Consider the following 16,042-nt stretch of genomic DNA (forward strand, 5'->3'; position numbering starts at 1 on the left):
TTGTGTGGTGTAGAGGTTTCGTGCGATTGTTTTCCTACTTTTATGTATAGAGATATCGCGTGCGTGTGAATTGATTATTTGATTATATATTATATGTACATTAATTTCAAAACAAAAATTGCAATAAACAGTGTGGTATTTTTTGCGTTCTTTGTCGTAACAAAGATCATATTTTTAGAAAACCTATTACTCCCTCCGTCCCATTAAAGTTGGCCACATTTCTATTTTGGGTGTCCCACTAAAGTTGGCCACTTTCTAAAAATAGCAAAAGTTTACTTTAATTAAGTCAACAATTACTCACTAATTTGGTCAACAATTGTAGGCCACTTTCTAAAAATGTCAAAATTACTTTAATTAAGTCAACAATTATTCACTAATTTGATCAACAATTGTAGGCCACACTATATTAAAACATATAACACTCAATTTCTTAATCTCCGTGCCGAAACGAATGTGGCCAACTTTAATGGGACGGAGGGAGTATTACCTTTTATAATCCTGTCGCGAAAAAAGAAAATTATTATAAAATAATTTTACAACCGCCATGGCTGTTCAGTGTTCACCGCCTAATTCAACGGATCCCTTTCAATTTTTTCTCACACAATGAAACCTCAAAATACCACCAAAAGCTCACTCCCTTGATCCTCCTTCGCCATGGACGACGCCTCCAATACCCTGATCTCCGCCGCGAACCACAGCTTCTCCGACTTCGTCTACGGCGAGGAAGCAGCTGCGGAAGACGAAGAAGAAGAAGACGACGACTTCTGCGACGTAGAGACATGGGAAACCCTAAGCAAGAGCTTCAGAGATGTTCAATCGGTGCTTGATCGCAACCGCCGCCTAATTCAGCAGGTAAACGACAATCACCGCTCCAAAATGCCCCACAATCTGGCCAAAAACGTGGCTCTGATCTGCGAGATCAACGCGAACATGTCGAAAGTCGTCGCTCTCTACTCCAGTCTCTCTGCGAACTTATCCGCCATTGTTCGTCAGCGCCGCGCCGCCCCAAAGGAAATCGAATCGTGAAGTAATCTCTAGTCTGCTCTTTTTTTCCCCTGTCCGATTGCTGTGTCTGGATATAATTTTGGTTTCCTATTGTTAGTTGCTGTGTTAGAGATCATTGATTAACTTAGTATGCTTTTTGGTTGAATCTATGATGGTGGTGGACGTTTGATAGTGATGGATGATGATAACTGTTTTGTTTAATTTTTTCTCGTTTCTGTTTTCATGGAGGACTGGGGATGATTGATGATCTGCGGGCTGCGGGGACTTCTTTGTGGCCTACATTGTGGAATCTTGGCCGCATAAGAGATTTGAGGTAACAAGGCTTTATCGAGCTCGTCTTGTGTTTCATTTCATCATAGCATCGTCAATATACACGTGGCATACATTGGTAAAAGAAAATCATGAGATGAAACACCATTTTACAGTGAGGGGTGATCCAGCTTTGGTTTGTTTTGAGATTGTGTTTGTTTTTCGCAACTTTAGTTTTGAGCGAAAAGGGAAGGAGATGAAGATTGTATGAACTTGAAAGTGGTAGTTTTTTTTTTTTTTTGGGGGGGGGGGGGGGGGGGGGGGGAGGAAAAGGGAGTTGTTAGTACATAGATTTTTTATCCAAGTTTAGAGTTTTTTAGAGTTTATGCTAATGTTATGAAAAGAGTTGTATGAATGGTTTTGAGGTTATAGTTGTCTTGCTTTTCCTTTTGTATGTTTCTAAATCTTTGATTAAGTTGGATGTGATTAACATATATCAGAATATCCAACTTTAGTGTCATACTATTATTTTACTACTGTTCTTTAACACAATATATGAGCTCTCCAGGCTAAGTTGATATCTAGATGTGGACGTTATCATTGAAAACTGATGGAAAAGGAAAGCATGCATGGACCTCTCTCTCTCTCTCGTGTGGCTAACTTCGTTTGCTGGGGTGGGGATAGGGCTTCAACTAGTCAAGTCATTTTGATGAGTATGGTTTAATTGAAATAGCATTTCATGCAAGTGCATATATAGATATGAAAACTACAAAACATAACTGTTTATCTGGTACAACCAAGGCTTTTGCTTGCTTATGAGTAAGCAGAGGCTATACTCTACTACTCAAAGGGTTGTTATCTCGGTTATATTAGTAGCGTTTCGTCTCTATAGTTCTTGGTTGATCTTGTGCACTGATGGAGCGAGCTCAAGTGTTGGGAATCACCACGGTCCATCATAAATCGAGAAAGCCAAATTTGATGTAACAAGCTATCATTATGTTAATTGTGCATAACCGAGAGATTGTATCTATTCTTGTTATGGTAGCAGATACTAGCTATCTTTATGTTAATTGTGCATAACCGAGAGATTGTATCTATTCTTGTTATGGTAGCAGATACTGACACATGCTCATAACTTGGTTACTAAACGTACATTATGCAGACCTCATATTGCTAAAGAAGATGATTGTAGGTTTGTACCATCTGAGGAGGAGTTCCAGTTATTGTATGTAAACTTATTTGATGTTGATGATGAGATTAGATTTCATGCAAACAAGTAGCGTATTTCCTTACACCTTGTGCGATGAAATGACCAAAAATATATATGGGCTTGCATCAAAAGTGATTATTCAAGAGAATGAGAATGAAGTAGTCACACTTTTACAATTATTGCAATGCATAAAAGAGAGGAATAATTCACGTTGAGCTTGAATTTACCACGTCAAATTTTCCTATCACGGGTCATCAAATTCGGGAAATTTTGTACTACTTTATAAATGTTCTGACAGTTTTAGACTTTGTAGTCGTGCATCTCTCGTTACTACGAAAAAAAAAATCATGTAATTTTATATCATTTTAAAAATGAAAACTATTTTAAAAATAAGGAAAACGTGTTATTTTGAGCAAATAAAATCGATAATACTTTTTTAAAAATGGCTGGATAAAAAAGAAAGAACATTTACATTTATGTTATGCTATTATACGAGATAAATTTTGTATATTTGATCTCATACAATTTCAACCTTAAAATATTGCATTGTATATTATGACGTACTGCCTCCATCCCTCCAACTTCTTCATTTTTTTCTATTTTGATCCGTTCTTACATCTTCTTAACCTATTTTTAGAAACAATTCCACTAACTATTCCAATGGGTGACTACGTTGCTCTCCAATGCCTAATGTATGTAGTTACGCTGTTTTCTAGTAAAAGCAACGGAAATCTAAATAAACAAAGAAAAATAAATTTATGTTCAAAATTAGAAGGTTTGCCAGAAAATTTCAGCGTCCAAGCTCAAAAAATTTCTAAGTTGATAGAAGCGAATGTTACTTTGTGTCTCGGTGCAGCTAATATGCATAAAAGGTGATTACAATGGGAGTTCACCACTATCTACAATCACAACTTTGCTTTTAGGTGTGCCGCTCTGGTTGCCTTCAGCTTCAATCTTGTACACCACATCCATTCCAGACAGCACCTTCCCAAATACGACATGGCGACCATCCAACCTGTTGATCGAACCAAAATTTAGACACGACGACAGTATGCTAGCTCAAAGTATAAACCATTTCTATAAAAATGTCTCATACTTCAGTGATGACGGATTAATACCCAAATGAATTGGCTTTGTTTTCAAAATCTGATGGTTGTACCGTTTTCAGTACCAAAATATTCTCCTTGGCAACCGGAAATCTGGGTGGAAATTATATTCTATAAAAGCCAATTGTCATTATTGCGGATATCCAATTGCCAACACAACTTTTCAATACCAGAAAGGTGGACCGATCTTAGATTTGAAAACAAACTCAATTTATTGGGTACTCATATATCAATATTGAAAGTATGAGACGTTTCTAAGAAAACACGCATTATATTGGGGTAAGTAATATTTACCCTACTAGATATGTATAACTTACCAGCTGGTGGTCACAGTAGTGATGAAGAACTGGGAACCATTAGTGTCGGAGCCAGCGTTTGCCATCGACAGGAGTCCTATAAAGTTCATAGATGATGAAAGTTATTAAGAGAATGTTGAGTTCAAACTTTCATCATCAATTAGACAAGCAAAAGAGTAGCCGTGTATACCAGGTCCTGTGTGTTTGATCTTGAAATTTTCATCAGCAAACTTCTCCCCATAGATTGATTCTCCACCTCTTCCATCGCCTAGAGTAAAGTCACCTCCTTGAAGCATGAAGCTGGGTATAATCCTGTGGAATGTACTCCCCTTGTAATGCAGAGGCTTCCCGTGTTTTCCAACACCTTTCTCACCTGAATTTGCAAAAAATAAGATTCCCTCATATGGATTATTCAGCGCCTCATTCCAAAATGGCTTAAAGATTATTCTTTAAGTGAAATCGAGCATAGTCAATAACTTCCATGCCTAGCCTAAGATAATGAACAGAATTATGAAGCTATCCAACGAAAAAGTAAATCAACAGGATTCTAAAGATGTTGTACCTGTGCACAGAGCTCTAAAATTTTCTGCAAGAGAAACATAACCAAAAGTCAGTTATATAAGTAGTTGAAAATAGCTCAGGAAGCATTAATCTCAGAAAGCTAATCATACCTGCTGTCTTGGGAACAGTTTTCCCGAAGAGACCCATAGTGATGCGTCCTAAGAACATATGCATCTCGTATTAGTCGAGAAACAGTAAACAGGAAAACGCAAACATTTTTCATGTGTACACATAAATGGGTGTGTGAATCTGGATATAAGCTACTTAATATCTACTAGCACACATCATGTATGGGTGTGCAATGATGAATTGAACTTTTAGGGCACGTGGCAGTTTGGTGTGAATGAAAATAAATCAGGATATGATGAATAAGGACATGATGAATGTGGTCATGGGGGAATGATCCCCATACAACAAACAACAAACTTTCTTATTTCCCTTCTCATTCTTACAAACTACAATTGTTTACTAGTTTCTTTATCACCGTGTCACAGACAGACTTCACTATCAACCTGGAACAAAATCCTAATACAGTCAAAACTCAATCGTCTTTCTTGGACTATTGCGCTGTTCTTCCTTTCTATGTTCTTCCATTTAATATCCTTGTTACCCGTGTTGTTTTACAGAGTGTCAGATTAAAGTCTAAATATGGCTGCAAAGACACTAGATGCACAAACAACTCCAGTGCGATGCAGACCACTTCAACTATTCTTTATGCATTCCCTACTTTATGCTGCCTGGTAGTAATTCACAAGTACATAATATAGTCACAATGTTCATGTGGCATGATGGCTTGCAAAACTATGAGACGAAACACTACTTTACAAAATAGATTCCAACATCCAATGTACACAAATACATAAATATCACAGAACTGGAGCAAACCAGTGCATAAATACTATAGAATAAAGTATGAGAACAAACACTACTTCGCAAAATAGATTCGGATATCCAATATGTATAAATATTAGAAATAGAGCATACCAGCTGGTTTGCCATCAATCTCGACATCAAAGTAAACCTTATGAGTTACTTCTTTCAGACTTTCCTTCGATTTCTTAGCCTGCAGGAGAAAGCAATAACAATGCCCTTCAAACGCAGCAAATTAACAGAACGATATAGAAGAAGACACTACCAAAGATATCACATTAACAAAATACATACGAAACTCAAGATCTCCAGCGGCAAGATCAGAAACTATATACACAATTATTTCAAAGAAAAAAAGTTTTCTTCTTTCCCCAAATTCAAAGTCATGCTCATAGCAGCACAGACCCACAAAAAAAGGTAAAAATCGACGATTTCTAAATCAAATCAGTCACAGACTGGTACCAAGAGGGAGAATAACAACAAACTAAGGTCACAAGGAATCAAATTGAAAAAGAAAAGAAAAAAAAAAGACAATAATGAAAAGGAAAAAGAAAAGATTGAAGAATAACCTGTGCAAGAGCGAAGCTGAGACAGATCAGCACAGTGAAGAGGAGATATAATCTCTGATTTGTCGCCATTTCCGCTCTGACGGAGGATCTATATTGTTCAGCTTCAGTTACAGAGCTGAGAAGTGATGATTAAGAAGTGATCGTTTTTTTTTTTTTTGGTCAATTTCTCTATTCGCGTCATATGATGGGGTTTCTACCAATAGCTTAACGACACGTAGCTTATTAAGGTGTGTGTTGTTGATTTAGTTTTATTTATTTATTGCCAAAACTTGGGAGGAGATTAATAGGAAATTTGCAAGTGTTAAAGACTGTTAATGATATTAGAGATATTAATCTTAAATATTAGTAATATTTTCTAATATCTTCTTATATTTTCAAGTTTTAATCCACACATGGTGACTTTTGCTATTTTTTTTATTTCAATATTTTCATTTGATCATCTTTTTATAGTTTTCTTCTTATAAAAAGTTTTTGTTAGATAAGTAAAAATATAAGTTCGTCTTGACCTTTTAGTTTAATTCATTTACTTTTTAACAGACATCATTAAACAAGCTCAAACACATATTTTCTCAATCCAATTTCATATCATTCGGACTTATTTACAACCCCATAAACTTAAAATCTATACACGATCTGAAACCACAGCAAAAGCATTTGGATTCGAAACCAACATGGTTTGATCCAGAAACAAAATAAAAATAAGATGAAATTGGATCTCACTTTACTCTTACTCAGAAACATACCAACAAGGACCAAATTTGAGATGCAGGCCTCCCTTGCAAACAGAAGAAAAACTAACACATAACAGCTCAGGATCTCACAAATCGAGCCACGCCCCGCGGTTTACTTCCTCCGCCAAGCTCTAGAAACGGGTGCACCGCGGGGCCGTCAACGACGGGTGGTGCGTCTTTTTTCTTATAACGGGATAAGGAAGCTTGCTAGAACAAATGAACAACTACAAAACCTTTTCACAAGAAGCATGACTCCTAAGGTGGTCTGCATCATGATGATCATGGATGTCGAAACGCATCAGAAGGCGAACGGATTTCAGCTTCTCACGCTCGCCTCTCCGGTCACAGAGAGGCACAGATCTTATGCCGGGCCTCAGCTCTGCAACCGGAAGACATGTTTGGCCGGCAAAGTCATCCTTCTCGGACATATCATGCTCATGCACTTCTATTCTTAGCAGGGCTAGCTCAGGAACAGTGAGTGGGAATGTGAATTCCTCTTCCCAAACAGGACTCCAATTGTCCTCTATCGTCTTCGTCTTCTTCATCGTCTCATCAGCCGGTGCACCAGCTATGCCAACCTGTGTCGTACGAAGACAAAAAACATCAAGATATAACCATACCTAGACGACAGCAGAATGGGCATATGTTGGCATTCATGTTTCGTGTTTCATGTTTCATGTTTCATGTTTTACACGAAGTTTTCAAGGACGAAGATGATGAAGCAGCGAAGCAATCCAATAGGGCGGGATCAGTTGGCTTACCCTCACGTAAAAGTCGGGTGGCGAATACGAATCGAAGTGAGTTTGTTTGAAATCCATATGCCAGCCATCCCCCATGTACACTTTCACCTGTCATGAAGCATTGTTAGGAGAGAATAGTGCAAAGAAGCATATGGTGCATGAGTTGAAGCGTGCCTTTAAGGTTTTCTTGACGGGGGCCTTCGCTTTAGGATCAAAAATCACGTTAGCATTCATCAAAATATCAGGCTTTTTCACAAACCCACAGCCTCCATTGGCCCTGAACATTCCTTGCATCAACCAAAGTGATCTTCCATATCCCTGTATCATTGCACCAACAATTAGAAGTATGTGAAGAGCAAATACGAGCATTTCTTGAACTCGTAATAATGATTCATAACAATTTCTGATTATGATTGACCATCAAGGACCAAACAAGAACCCGAATATAACTAAAGGTGTAGAAGTTTCAAGATAAAATTGTGGTCGAACCTGCATATTGAATGCAATCATTTGAGCTCCATGCAACCAACCAACTTGTGGCTTGTAATTCGACGAGTTAAATCTAGTTCCCTTAGGATAGACTCGCAGAATATTCTTCTGTGTGAACCTAATGAAAGAAACATTAAAACTACGAAGAGCTACCACACTGTTGGGGCATAGTGTCATATTCAGATAGGTAAACACCTGACAATGTCTGTTCCAAGAGATTCAGCGGCCTTTTCAAGAGCTTGCTCACTAACACTTAAGCGCCTCACTTTGTCACCCTCTACTTTTAGTGATTCCTTCATCCCTCCTCTCGGTTTCCCAGCATGGATAGCTATAAGGCGTTTATATTCCGGTGCTTCACGACTTCCAGGATCGCACTCATCATCATCCTCATTGTTAGGATTCAGGTCCGTCATTTCATTATCTATCTGCATCAAAGATAAATTAAACATCATTCCATGTGAATTTGAGGTTTTTTGTTCGTAAAGAAAAAAGAAAAAGAAAATGAAAAACATCTGTTTCCAACCTACCTTAACTTCATCTTCTTGGCCGGCCGTGAGGCAGGAAGGCTCTGTTCCCCATACATCGTCCTCAGAATCTTTTCTCCTAAGAGAATCACTGCCCTTAGTGTTCTGAGCTTCAAGATACTCCTTGGGAGGCTTTGTGGAAATAATCACGCGATGTTTCAACTCTTCGGGTGATGGAAATTCTTTTAAGCAATCTGTCTCTGGGTAGAAAAGCATCGTGCCAAATACTTGAGAGAGCATCTAAAGAGAATTCACATAGAAACATACAAGTCAAGATCAAGATACCCTTAAATGAATGTATATGAATAAAATCTCTTTACAAATTTGATTATTTACTTGAGCTACTTTAGCTTGCAGGTCACGTTCATGCGTAAGGTGATCTTCCAATGTTATTATGACAGGGTATGGAGAAGCAGAGAAAGCGTGCTCCTTAATCGACTTTAGACACTTCAAGAGATCCACAGGTGCTGTCACAGTTCTATATTGATGATAAAGAAAAACCATATCAGTGGAACATGAAGGAAACAGTTAAAAATAGGCAGCAAGGCAATTATTTTCTCCTAACTCATCTCATATTGCTCTTGGCTTCGACTATTGTTCATGTATCATGTTTCAACCTTTTTATTGGTGTTGGAAGTAAACTCACGGTTATTGAGACGTATATGATGGAACTCATACTCTTTCCTATTCTATATTGACACGTGCATCCTTTCAAAGCTTTGCTCACCTGTAGGCCTAAAACACATTTACATTGAGCGACAAAAACATTCTGAAGCTCGACTTGTTGATCCTCAAAAACCCAGATGGAGCCTCAGTCTCTGTTTTTAAACTACCCAACTTCTCAAAGAGCTCCATAAGTTAATAATCAAGTACATGTGAAATATCACACTGGTCGAGCTCAGCTATCTATGCTCATATTTCATTTATTTAAGCTTGAATTTCTTCTTTAACTCGTCATGCTCAAACACAATTTCAAGCATAATAATGAATTTAAAACAATTTCAAGAAAAGTGAATATTTTGTGAATTCAATATGAACCCTTTCCCACCAAGTGGGCCACTTTTTGGTGATGATATTACGAAGTGGGTGACATTCCACTTCCTTGGGTTTTTTTTGTTTTCATGTTCTCTTCCAGTTAGGAGGGTTATAATTCACAAAATGAGTCTCCAAGGAATTACAATTGAGTTATCCATTTGATATAATGAACTCATCAATTAACAATAAAGCATCAGGAATGACACTAGAAAATCAAACGAACAGAATCTTCATAAGGTCATACCTTCCATGAAGAACATGCACATCATCCTTTGAAGAATTTGGCCATATATCAAGCTCTATTACCCTCACTCCCTTCTGCAGTGCCTTTATAATTGGCACGTCGCTGCAGTCACTCGTGAGCTGGTTTCCAGTAAGGTAAGAGTTATGCCCCGTGAATATGAAAAAATGAGACAGTGGGGCTGTCATGTCTTGGTGGACCTGCAGCCGAAAATTCAATTTAATTGTGAAATGTACTCAAAATAAACATAGGGAATAACTCATATGACCTGTGTTCTCAAACTTAACCGAATATGATACAAGAAGCAAGAAACCAAAACAGGTTAAGAATTCAACTATTCATATCCACAAGAGTGGCCCCTCATCACATGTCCTAGCATGATTGTGAAAGCCATTAGACATCAGGTCAACAAAAACACGACAAATTCTTCAAATCATATCATTAATATATTACCCCTCAAGCATCAAAATAAAATCTGTTCAATCCACAAAACTATTTCGGTCTCAAGATCCAAAGCCTTGTAGTTTATGCATCAAAAATTTCAAGAAATCATCTCCACTAGGCAGATTTCATCTCAATGTTACTATAATGGGTCAAAATCGAAATACAGCCATTGTTAGTAAGCAATGGGATGGATCATTGAGCTCTTATGTTCTAAATTCCAGCAAAATACACACACGTATGTGAATACGCATACAAACAGTCGCATAATGTTACCATTTCACACACTTGCAGCAACTCCTCATCTAATAATCAAAGATTCTAACTAATTAGGCACAAAAATTCCACAAATTATATAAAAACGAACCAAAATTGAAGAAGTCAAAACAACTAAATCGGAAAATCAAATCAAATCAAATGAATACCTTGTTGTTCATCGGGGGATTGAGGTCGGCGGAGAAGAGGTAGTGGTGGAAATCCTCGAGGGTGAGCGCGTGGCGCGTGAACTTGGCAATGTGGTGGCGCTTCTGGAGGATCTGCTGCACGATGTTCTCCGCGGCGGCGGCGGTGGCGGCGTCGTCCTCCGCCTCGCCCTGGACCTCCACCATGAACCTCCGCAGCTGGTCAACCGACATCTGGGCCCCGCCGTCGGCGTACTTGAGGAACGCCGCCTTGGCGTCGGCCGGCGGCTCCGCCTCCGTCACCCTGAACTTCCGCGTGAAGCACATGCACACCCTGTAACTCCCCATACCAAAAATCAACCCTCTCTCTCCCTACAGATTGTGGTAGAAAGAGAAGAAGACTATAAAGAAGTTGAAGTTGTCTGGCGTCAATGGCATTATAGTGACACAGACAATAATGATATTGTACTATCCATTTCACACCTGTCACCATTACTTTATAATCATCGAGACTCATCACTTTCTCGTTTCTCCACTTCATTAAAATACATCTACCATAAAAGGGAGCTTTAATGGTTGTGTAACGGTATTTGTTGACAAGAAATTCAATATATGTGTAGACTTTTCTCCATGAACGAGGCATATGGAGAATGTTAGAGCTTAGAGCTCGAACGTTTATTGATGATCGTAATTCCAGTTTTTTTTAGTTGATTTATTTAGTAATTAAATACTCCTTTTGTAGGAACCATATTTTGATATACGGTTCGTGTGCCCACGATCCATTTCGGATATCTAACAAGTACATACAAAAACCATAATCCTACAAGGTAGTAAAAGAAGTATACCTGCGAAACGAGAAGTGATCGACTCCAGAGTTGATCTTCCGAATTGTTCCCACGGCAAGATTCGACGTTGGATGGCAACGATCTTCGAATCCTATCTCAACTCCAATGAACAAACACTCTCAATCTCTTTCTTTCTCAATTTCTCTCTTTCTCAAAATTATGTGTGATTGTTCATTCTTAAGAATGATATCACATATTATTCTTATCTTTTACTTTTGATTAAAAATAGCAAAAGATAAGAATAATAGCAATTATTATGTTTGTCATTTTACTTTTGATTAAAATAGCAAAAGATAAGAATAATAGCAATTATTATGTTTGCCATTTTACGTGGACAAACAATTCATTATCTCTAGATTCTTTCTCATTAATAATTGCTATTATTATTATCTTTTGCTATTTTAATCAAAAATTAAAATAGCAAAAGATAATAATAATAGCAATTATTATGTTTGCCATTTTACTTTTGATTAAAATAGCAAAAGATAATAATAATAGCAATTATTAATGAGAAAGAATCTAGAGATAATGAATTGTTTGTCCACTTGAGATTTAAGCCTTAATTTGGGCCAATCGGGGATCTACTAGCTCGAATAAAGTTTGGCCTCCCAGTGCTCGATTTTTCTTATTCAGCCCAGAATATAAATCGAGACACTAGTATTAATTTATTCCACTAGAAAATTAATACTGAATTACCTCTTTATTCTTTAGGTGAGTCGGGGCTAGTATTAGACTTAATTAATCTCCGTGTTTAAGATATCGAATATCCATTAATTAATTAATTCCTCTGACGATCAATTAATTAATTAATTAATTAGTCGTTTAATTATAAACGACATCTCGAGTGCTACCACTTAAACTTATTATCGTATCGGAACTAATTCCACCTGCAGGGTTTAATACGATAAACTTATTAAGTTCCTCAAGAGGATATTATCATCCTGTTATCAGCAGGACACGGATCCTTATTGCAATATAATCGCATATCAAATAATAATTGTTATCACCCAAAGTATCGAGTATCTTGAACTTCAACAGAGTTCTCACCCTTGATAAATCAAAGTAATAATCAATTAATTATTTACACCGATTAATTCAATTAAGGTTAAATTATTTAAGTCACCGAGATCTTGATTCTTAATTAGTCAGAATATAAGAATACATCTCACTGTGATCCTGTTCAATACACGAAGGTACTAGCATAAATAAATAGTCAAGACAAACTATTTATCCATTTATGCTACAATCTAAACCAGCAACTCGTCCATAGTTGCCTCGATTGTGAACTCAATTTATATCTCAACTTTTTTCAATTATATGATCTTCTGTGATCTACAACACACCATATAATCTATAGTATGAGATAAATTGGACTATAATAGGATTATGCAATAACAATAATTCAGATAGGAAAATAGTAGTGAATAAGGTATCAATATATACAAGCATAAAAGTGTTGCTTTAAGTATATAACCCTTCAATTCTCCCACTTATACTAAAGCAAACTTTTAGTATACAACGTGACTAATAAACTGATAATATCCTAGCTATCCACTCACTTGTAAATCTCTATTACAAATTCTCCCACTTATACTAAAGTTTAGTTTAGTATCGGGAGGTCACGAACTCCAAGGTCTTCAACATGCTTGTTGAACACCGCACCAGGAAGACTCTTCGTGAAAGGATCAGCAAGATTATCAACTCCCGCAATATGTAGTAATGCAACATCACCATGCTTGACCACTGACCGAATGTAATGATACTTGCCATCAATGTGTTTCATGGATTGATGACATCTTGAATCCTTGGTATTCATAATAGCAGCCTCATTATCACAATAAATTGTAATACATTTAGGCAAGCTAGGAATCACATCAATCTCAGCTAGAAAGTTCCTGAGCCATACAACCTCTTTAGCAGCTTCACAAGCAGCTACATACTCAGCTTCCATGGTGGATAGTGAATTGCATTTCTGCTTTACACTTCTCCACACAATGGCTCCACCTCCAAACATAAACACATAGCCAGTAGTAGACCGCATCTTGTCCTTATCACCTTGATAATCGGCGTCTACATACCCTACTGGTGTCAGATCATGAGACTGGTAAACTAGCGCATACTCCTTAGTCCGTTTAAGATACTTGAGTATGTGCTTTACAGCAGTCCAATGAGCTTGACCTGGATTCGCTTGATATCTAGCCACAATGCCAACGGCAAAACAGATATCAGGCCTGGTACACTGCATCGCATACATGAGACTTCCTACAGCCGAAGCATAAGGAACTGTCTTCATGCTCGCTATTTGCTCAGGTGTTGTGGGACACAAAGCTTTAGATAGCGGAACACCATGTCTGAAAGGTAGAAAACCTTTCTTAGCATTCTGCATGCTGAACCGTGCCAAAACAGTGTCAATGTAGGATGCTTGAGACAAACTCAACATTCTCTTAGATCGGTCACGACCAATCTTTATTCCGAGAATATATGCTGCCTCTCCCAGATCCTTCATTTCAAACTGTTGGGATAACCAATCTTTAATGCCAGACAATACATTCACATTATCACTAATGAGAAGTATGTCATCCACATAGAGTATAAGGAAAACCAAACTCCCATCGATACAGACCCTATAAACGCAGCTATCGTTGACACACTGCTCAAAACCATAAGTTTTGACCACGTCATCAAAACGTTTATTCCAAGATCGTGAAGCTTGCTTAAGTCCATAAATAGACTTCTTAAGCTTCCAAACTAGATGCTCTTCACCTTTCTTGATGAACCCTTCTGGTTGTAGCATATAGATATCTCTATCTTCTTCAAGATACCCATTCAAGAATGCGGTCTTGACATCCATTTGCAATACCTCAAGGTTCATATGGGCTGCCATGGACAAGAGAAATCGGATAGACTTAAGCATGGCTACTGGCGAAAAAGTTTCCTCAAAATCGATACCAGGTCGTTGAGTATAACCTTTCGCCATCAGTCTCGCTTTGAAGGCCGTAACCTTCCCATCCGGTCCTCTCTTGCGTTTGTATACCCATTTGCTACCAATGGCCTTTCGACCCTCAGGTAGCAAACATTTCTCGTATACATCCATGGCAGTTATGGATTCAAATTCTGAAACCATACATGCCTCCCACTCAAGAGCATCCGGATCTGCTAGTGCTTCGGAGTAAGTCCAGGGATCTTCTTCGATAAGCCCATCGTCAATTGAATCTTTAGATTTATTGACAAATGCATATCGACTGGGCAGTTTGCCCTTTGATTCCCTCTCACTTCGACGTGGCACTATTTCAGATTCGGTATCGACATTCTGTGCTTTTTCTGATGAGACCTGCGGTACTACATCTTGCACAATTGGCTGAATTGGCTGACTTGTCGTGCCAATTTCTTTGACCTCTCCGAATATAATTTTACTCTTACTTTTATGGTTATTTATGTAGTCCTCTTCCAAGAATCTTGTGTTAGTGCTAATAACGACTTTTTGATCTTTAGGACAATAAAAATAACCCCCTTTCGTTCCTCTAGGATATCCTATAAACAACTTTACTTCAGTTCTAGAGCTCAACTTATCGGCATCCTTGTTCAGCACGTGTGCTGGACTACCCCAAACCCGGATGTGGTTAAGAGAAGGCTTGCGCCCTGACCACAGCTCGGACGGGGTCTTAGCAACCGACTTAGAAGGCACTAAGTTTAGAATGTAACCAGCTGTTTCTAAGGCATATCCCCAAAACGAAATGGGTAAAGTAGCAAAACTCATCATCGATCTAACCATCTCAAGAAGAGTTCTATTTCTTCTCTCTGCCACACCATTCTGTTGGGGTGTACCCGGTGTAGTCAACTGAGATGTAATCCCAGATTCTAACAAGTATGCTCTAAACTCGTTACTGAGGTATTCGCCACCGCGGTCAGATCGCAATGACTTGATACTTTTACCTTGTCGCTTTTCTACTTCCGCCTTGAATATTTGAAACTTGTCAAAGCATTCAGACTTGTAGCGCAACAAGTAAATGTACCCGTACCTTGAGTAATCGTCAATGAAAGTGACAAAATACTCGTACCCTCCACGAGCTTGAGTGGACATAGGTCCGCACAAGTCAGAATGAACCAGTTCCAACACTTCTTTGGCCCTATACCCCTTGGCCTTGAAAGGCCGAGTCGTCATCTTTCCTTCTAGACAGGATTCGCAGACTGGGATTGGTTCTACTTGAAGAGACTCCAAGATACCATCGGAAACCAGTCTTTGGATCCTCCTTAGATTGATGTGACCCAATCGTAGGTGCCAAAGAAGAGTTTGGTTCTCTATAGAAGAAGCTTTTCTCTTCTTTTGGTTTGTAGTCAAAGTAAAAGCAGATGAAGAATAATCAAATGGACATGTAAAAGTATAAAGAGAATCAGCCGCACTTCTAAATAAAACTTGACCATCTTTAATGAATACTGCACTGTCTTCTAAAAGAACAGAATATCCATACTTTCGTAATTGAATGGTAGAAATCAAGTTTTTCCGAAAACCCGGAACATAGAGTACATCTCTTAAAACCAAAACATGTTCATCAATTAATAAATTCACATCTCCAATTGAAACAACGGGTAAGCTTGCTTCATTTCCCATGGAGAGTGCTAGCTCGCCTTTACTAAGCTCCCTTGTCCGCAGGAACCCCTGCAAGGTGTAACAAACATGGTCAGTTGCACCCGAGTCAACAACCCATTGATGGGAAGATCTTGAAACTGA

General features: G+C 38.2%; 3 protein-coding genes across 3 annotated transcripts; 1 reads left to right on the top strand and 2 right to left on the bottom strand.

The window, feature by feature from the left end:
* The first annotated feature begins 508 nt into the window (after nucleotides 1-508).
* LOC130992036 (protein EARLY FLOWERING 4-like) lies at nucleotides 509-1,748 on the top strand. The gene is made up of 2 exons (XM_057916497.1): nucleotides 509-1,027; nucleotides 1,234-1,748. Exon 1 carries the CDS (start codon nucleotides 655-657, stop codon nucleotides 1,024-1,026), a length of 372 nt encoding a protein of 123 aa, XP_057772480.1. The 5' UTR covers nucleotides 509-654; the 3' UTR covers nucleotide 1,027; nucleotides 1,234-1,748.
* Nucleotides 1,749-3,201: 1,453 nt separating this feature from the next.
* On the bottom strand, nucleotides 3,202-6,171 carry LOC130992035 (peptidyl-prolyl cis-trans isomerase CYP20-1). The gene is made up of 7 exons (XM_057916496.1): nucleotides 5,867-6,171; nucleotides 5,412-5,490; nucleotides 4,538-4,585; nucleotides 4,429-4,452; nucleotides 4,057-4,239; nucleotides 3,888-3,963; nucleotides 3,202-3,479 (listed from the first exon to the last, which is right to left on the bottom strand). The coding sequence occupies exons 1-7, from the start codon at nucleotides 5,933-5,935 to the stop codon at nucleotides 3,341-3,343; spliced, it is 618 nt and encodes a 205-aa protein (XP_057772479.1). The 5' UTR covers nucleotides 5,936-6,171; the 3' UTR covers nucleotides 3,202-3,340.
* A 238-nt stretch (nucleotides 6,172-6,409) lies between these two features.
* On the bottom strand, nucleotides 6,410-11,151 carry LOC130992031 (phosphoinositide phospholipase C 4-like). Its single transcript, XM_057916489.1, has 9 exons — nucleotides 10,493-11,151; nucleotides 9,630-9,826; nucleotides 8,687-8,828; nucleotides 8,354-8,590; nucleotides 8,022-8,251; nucleotides 7,827-7,944; nucleotides 7,512-7,655; nucleotides 7,359-7,445; nucleotides 6,410-7,175 (listed from the first exon to the last, which is right to left on the bottom strand). Exons 1-9 carry the CDS (start codon nucleotides 10,814-10,816, stop codon nucleotides 6,822-6,824), a joined length of 1,833 nt encoding a protein of 610 aa, XP_057772472.1. The 5' UTR covers nucleotides 10,817-11,151; the 3' UTR covers nucleotides 6,410-6,821.
* Nucleotides 11,152-16,042: the final 4,891 nt, after the last annotated feature.

The sequence above is a fragment of the Salvia miltiorrhiza genome, chromosome 7 (assembly GCF_028751815.1).
Source record: "Salvia miltiorrhiza cultivar Shanhuang (shh) chromosome 7, IMPLAD_Smil_shh, whole genome shotgun sequence".
Lineage (NCBI taxonomy): Eukaryota > Viridiplantae > Streptophyta > Magnoliopsida > Lamiales > Lamiaceae > Salvia > Salvia miltiorrhiza.

What these genes read in the sequence shown, in the direction of transcription:
- LOC130992031 (XM_057916489.1), bottom strand. Translation starts at nt 10,816, where the DNA reads ATGGGGAGTTACAGGGTGTGCATGTGCTTCACGCGGAAGTTCAGGGTG. An exon ending in ATCCCCCGATGAACAACAAG is followed by an intron (nt 9,827 to 10,492) that starts GTATTCATTTGA and finishes TTTCGGCTGCAG; the next exon opens with GTCCACCAAGACATGACAGC. An exon ending in CACCCGACTTTTACGTGAGG is followed by an intron (nt 7,176 to 7,358) that starts GTAAGCCAACTG and finishes CGTACGACACAG; the next exon opens with GTTGGCATAGCTGGTGCACC.
- LOC130992036 (XM_057916497.1), top strand. Translation starts at nt 655, where the DNA reads ATGGACGACGCCTCCAATACCCTGATCTCCGCCGCGAACCACAGCTTC.
- LOC130992035 (XM_057916496.1), bottom strand. Translation starts at nt 5,935, where the DNA reads ATGGCGACAAATCAGAGATTATATCTCCTCTTCACTGTGCTGATCTGT. An exon ending in GATTGATGGCAAACCAGCTG is followed by an intron (nt 4,586 to 5,411) that starts GTATGCTCTATT and finishes ATATGTTCTTAG; the next exon opens with GACGCATCACTATGGGTCTC. An exon ending in ACTACTGTGACCACCAGCTG is followed by an intron (nt 3,480 to 3,887) that starts GTAAGTTATACA and finishes TTCGATCAACAG; the next exon opens with GTTGGATGGTCGCCATGTCG.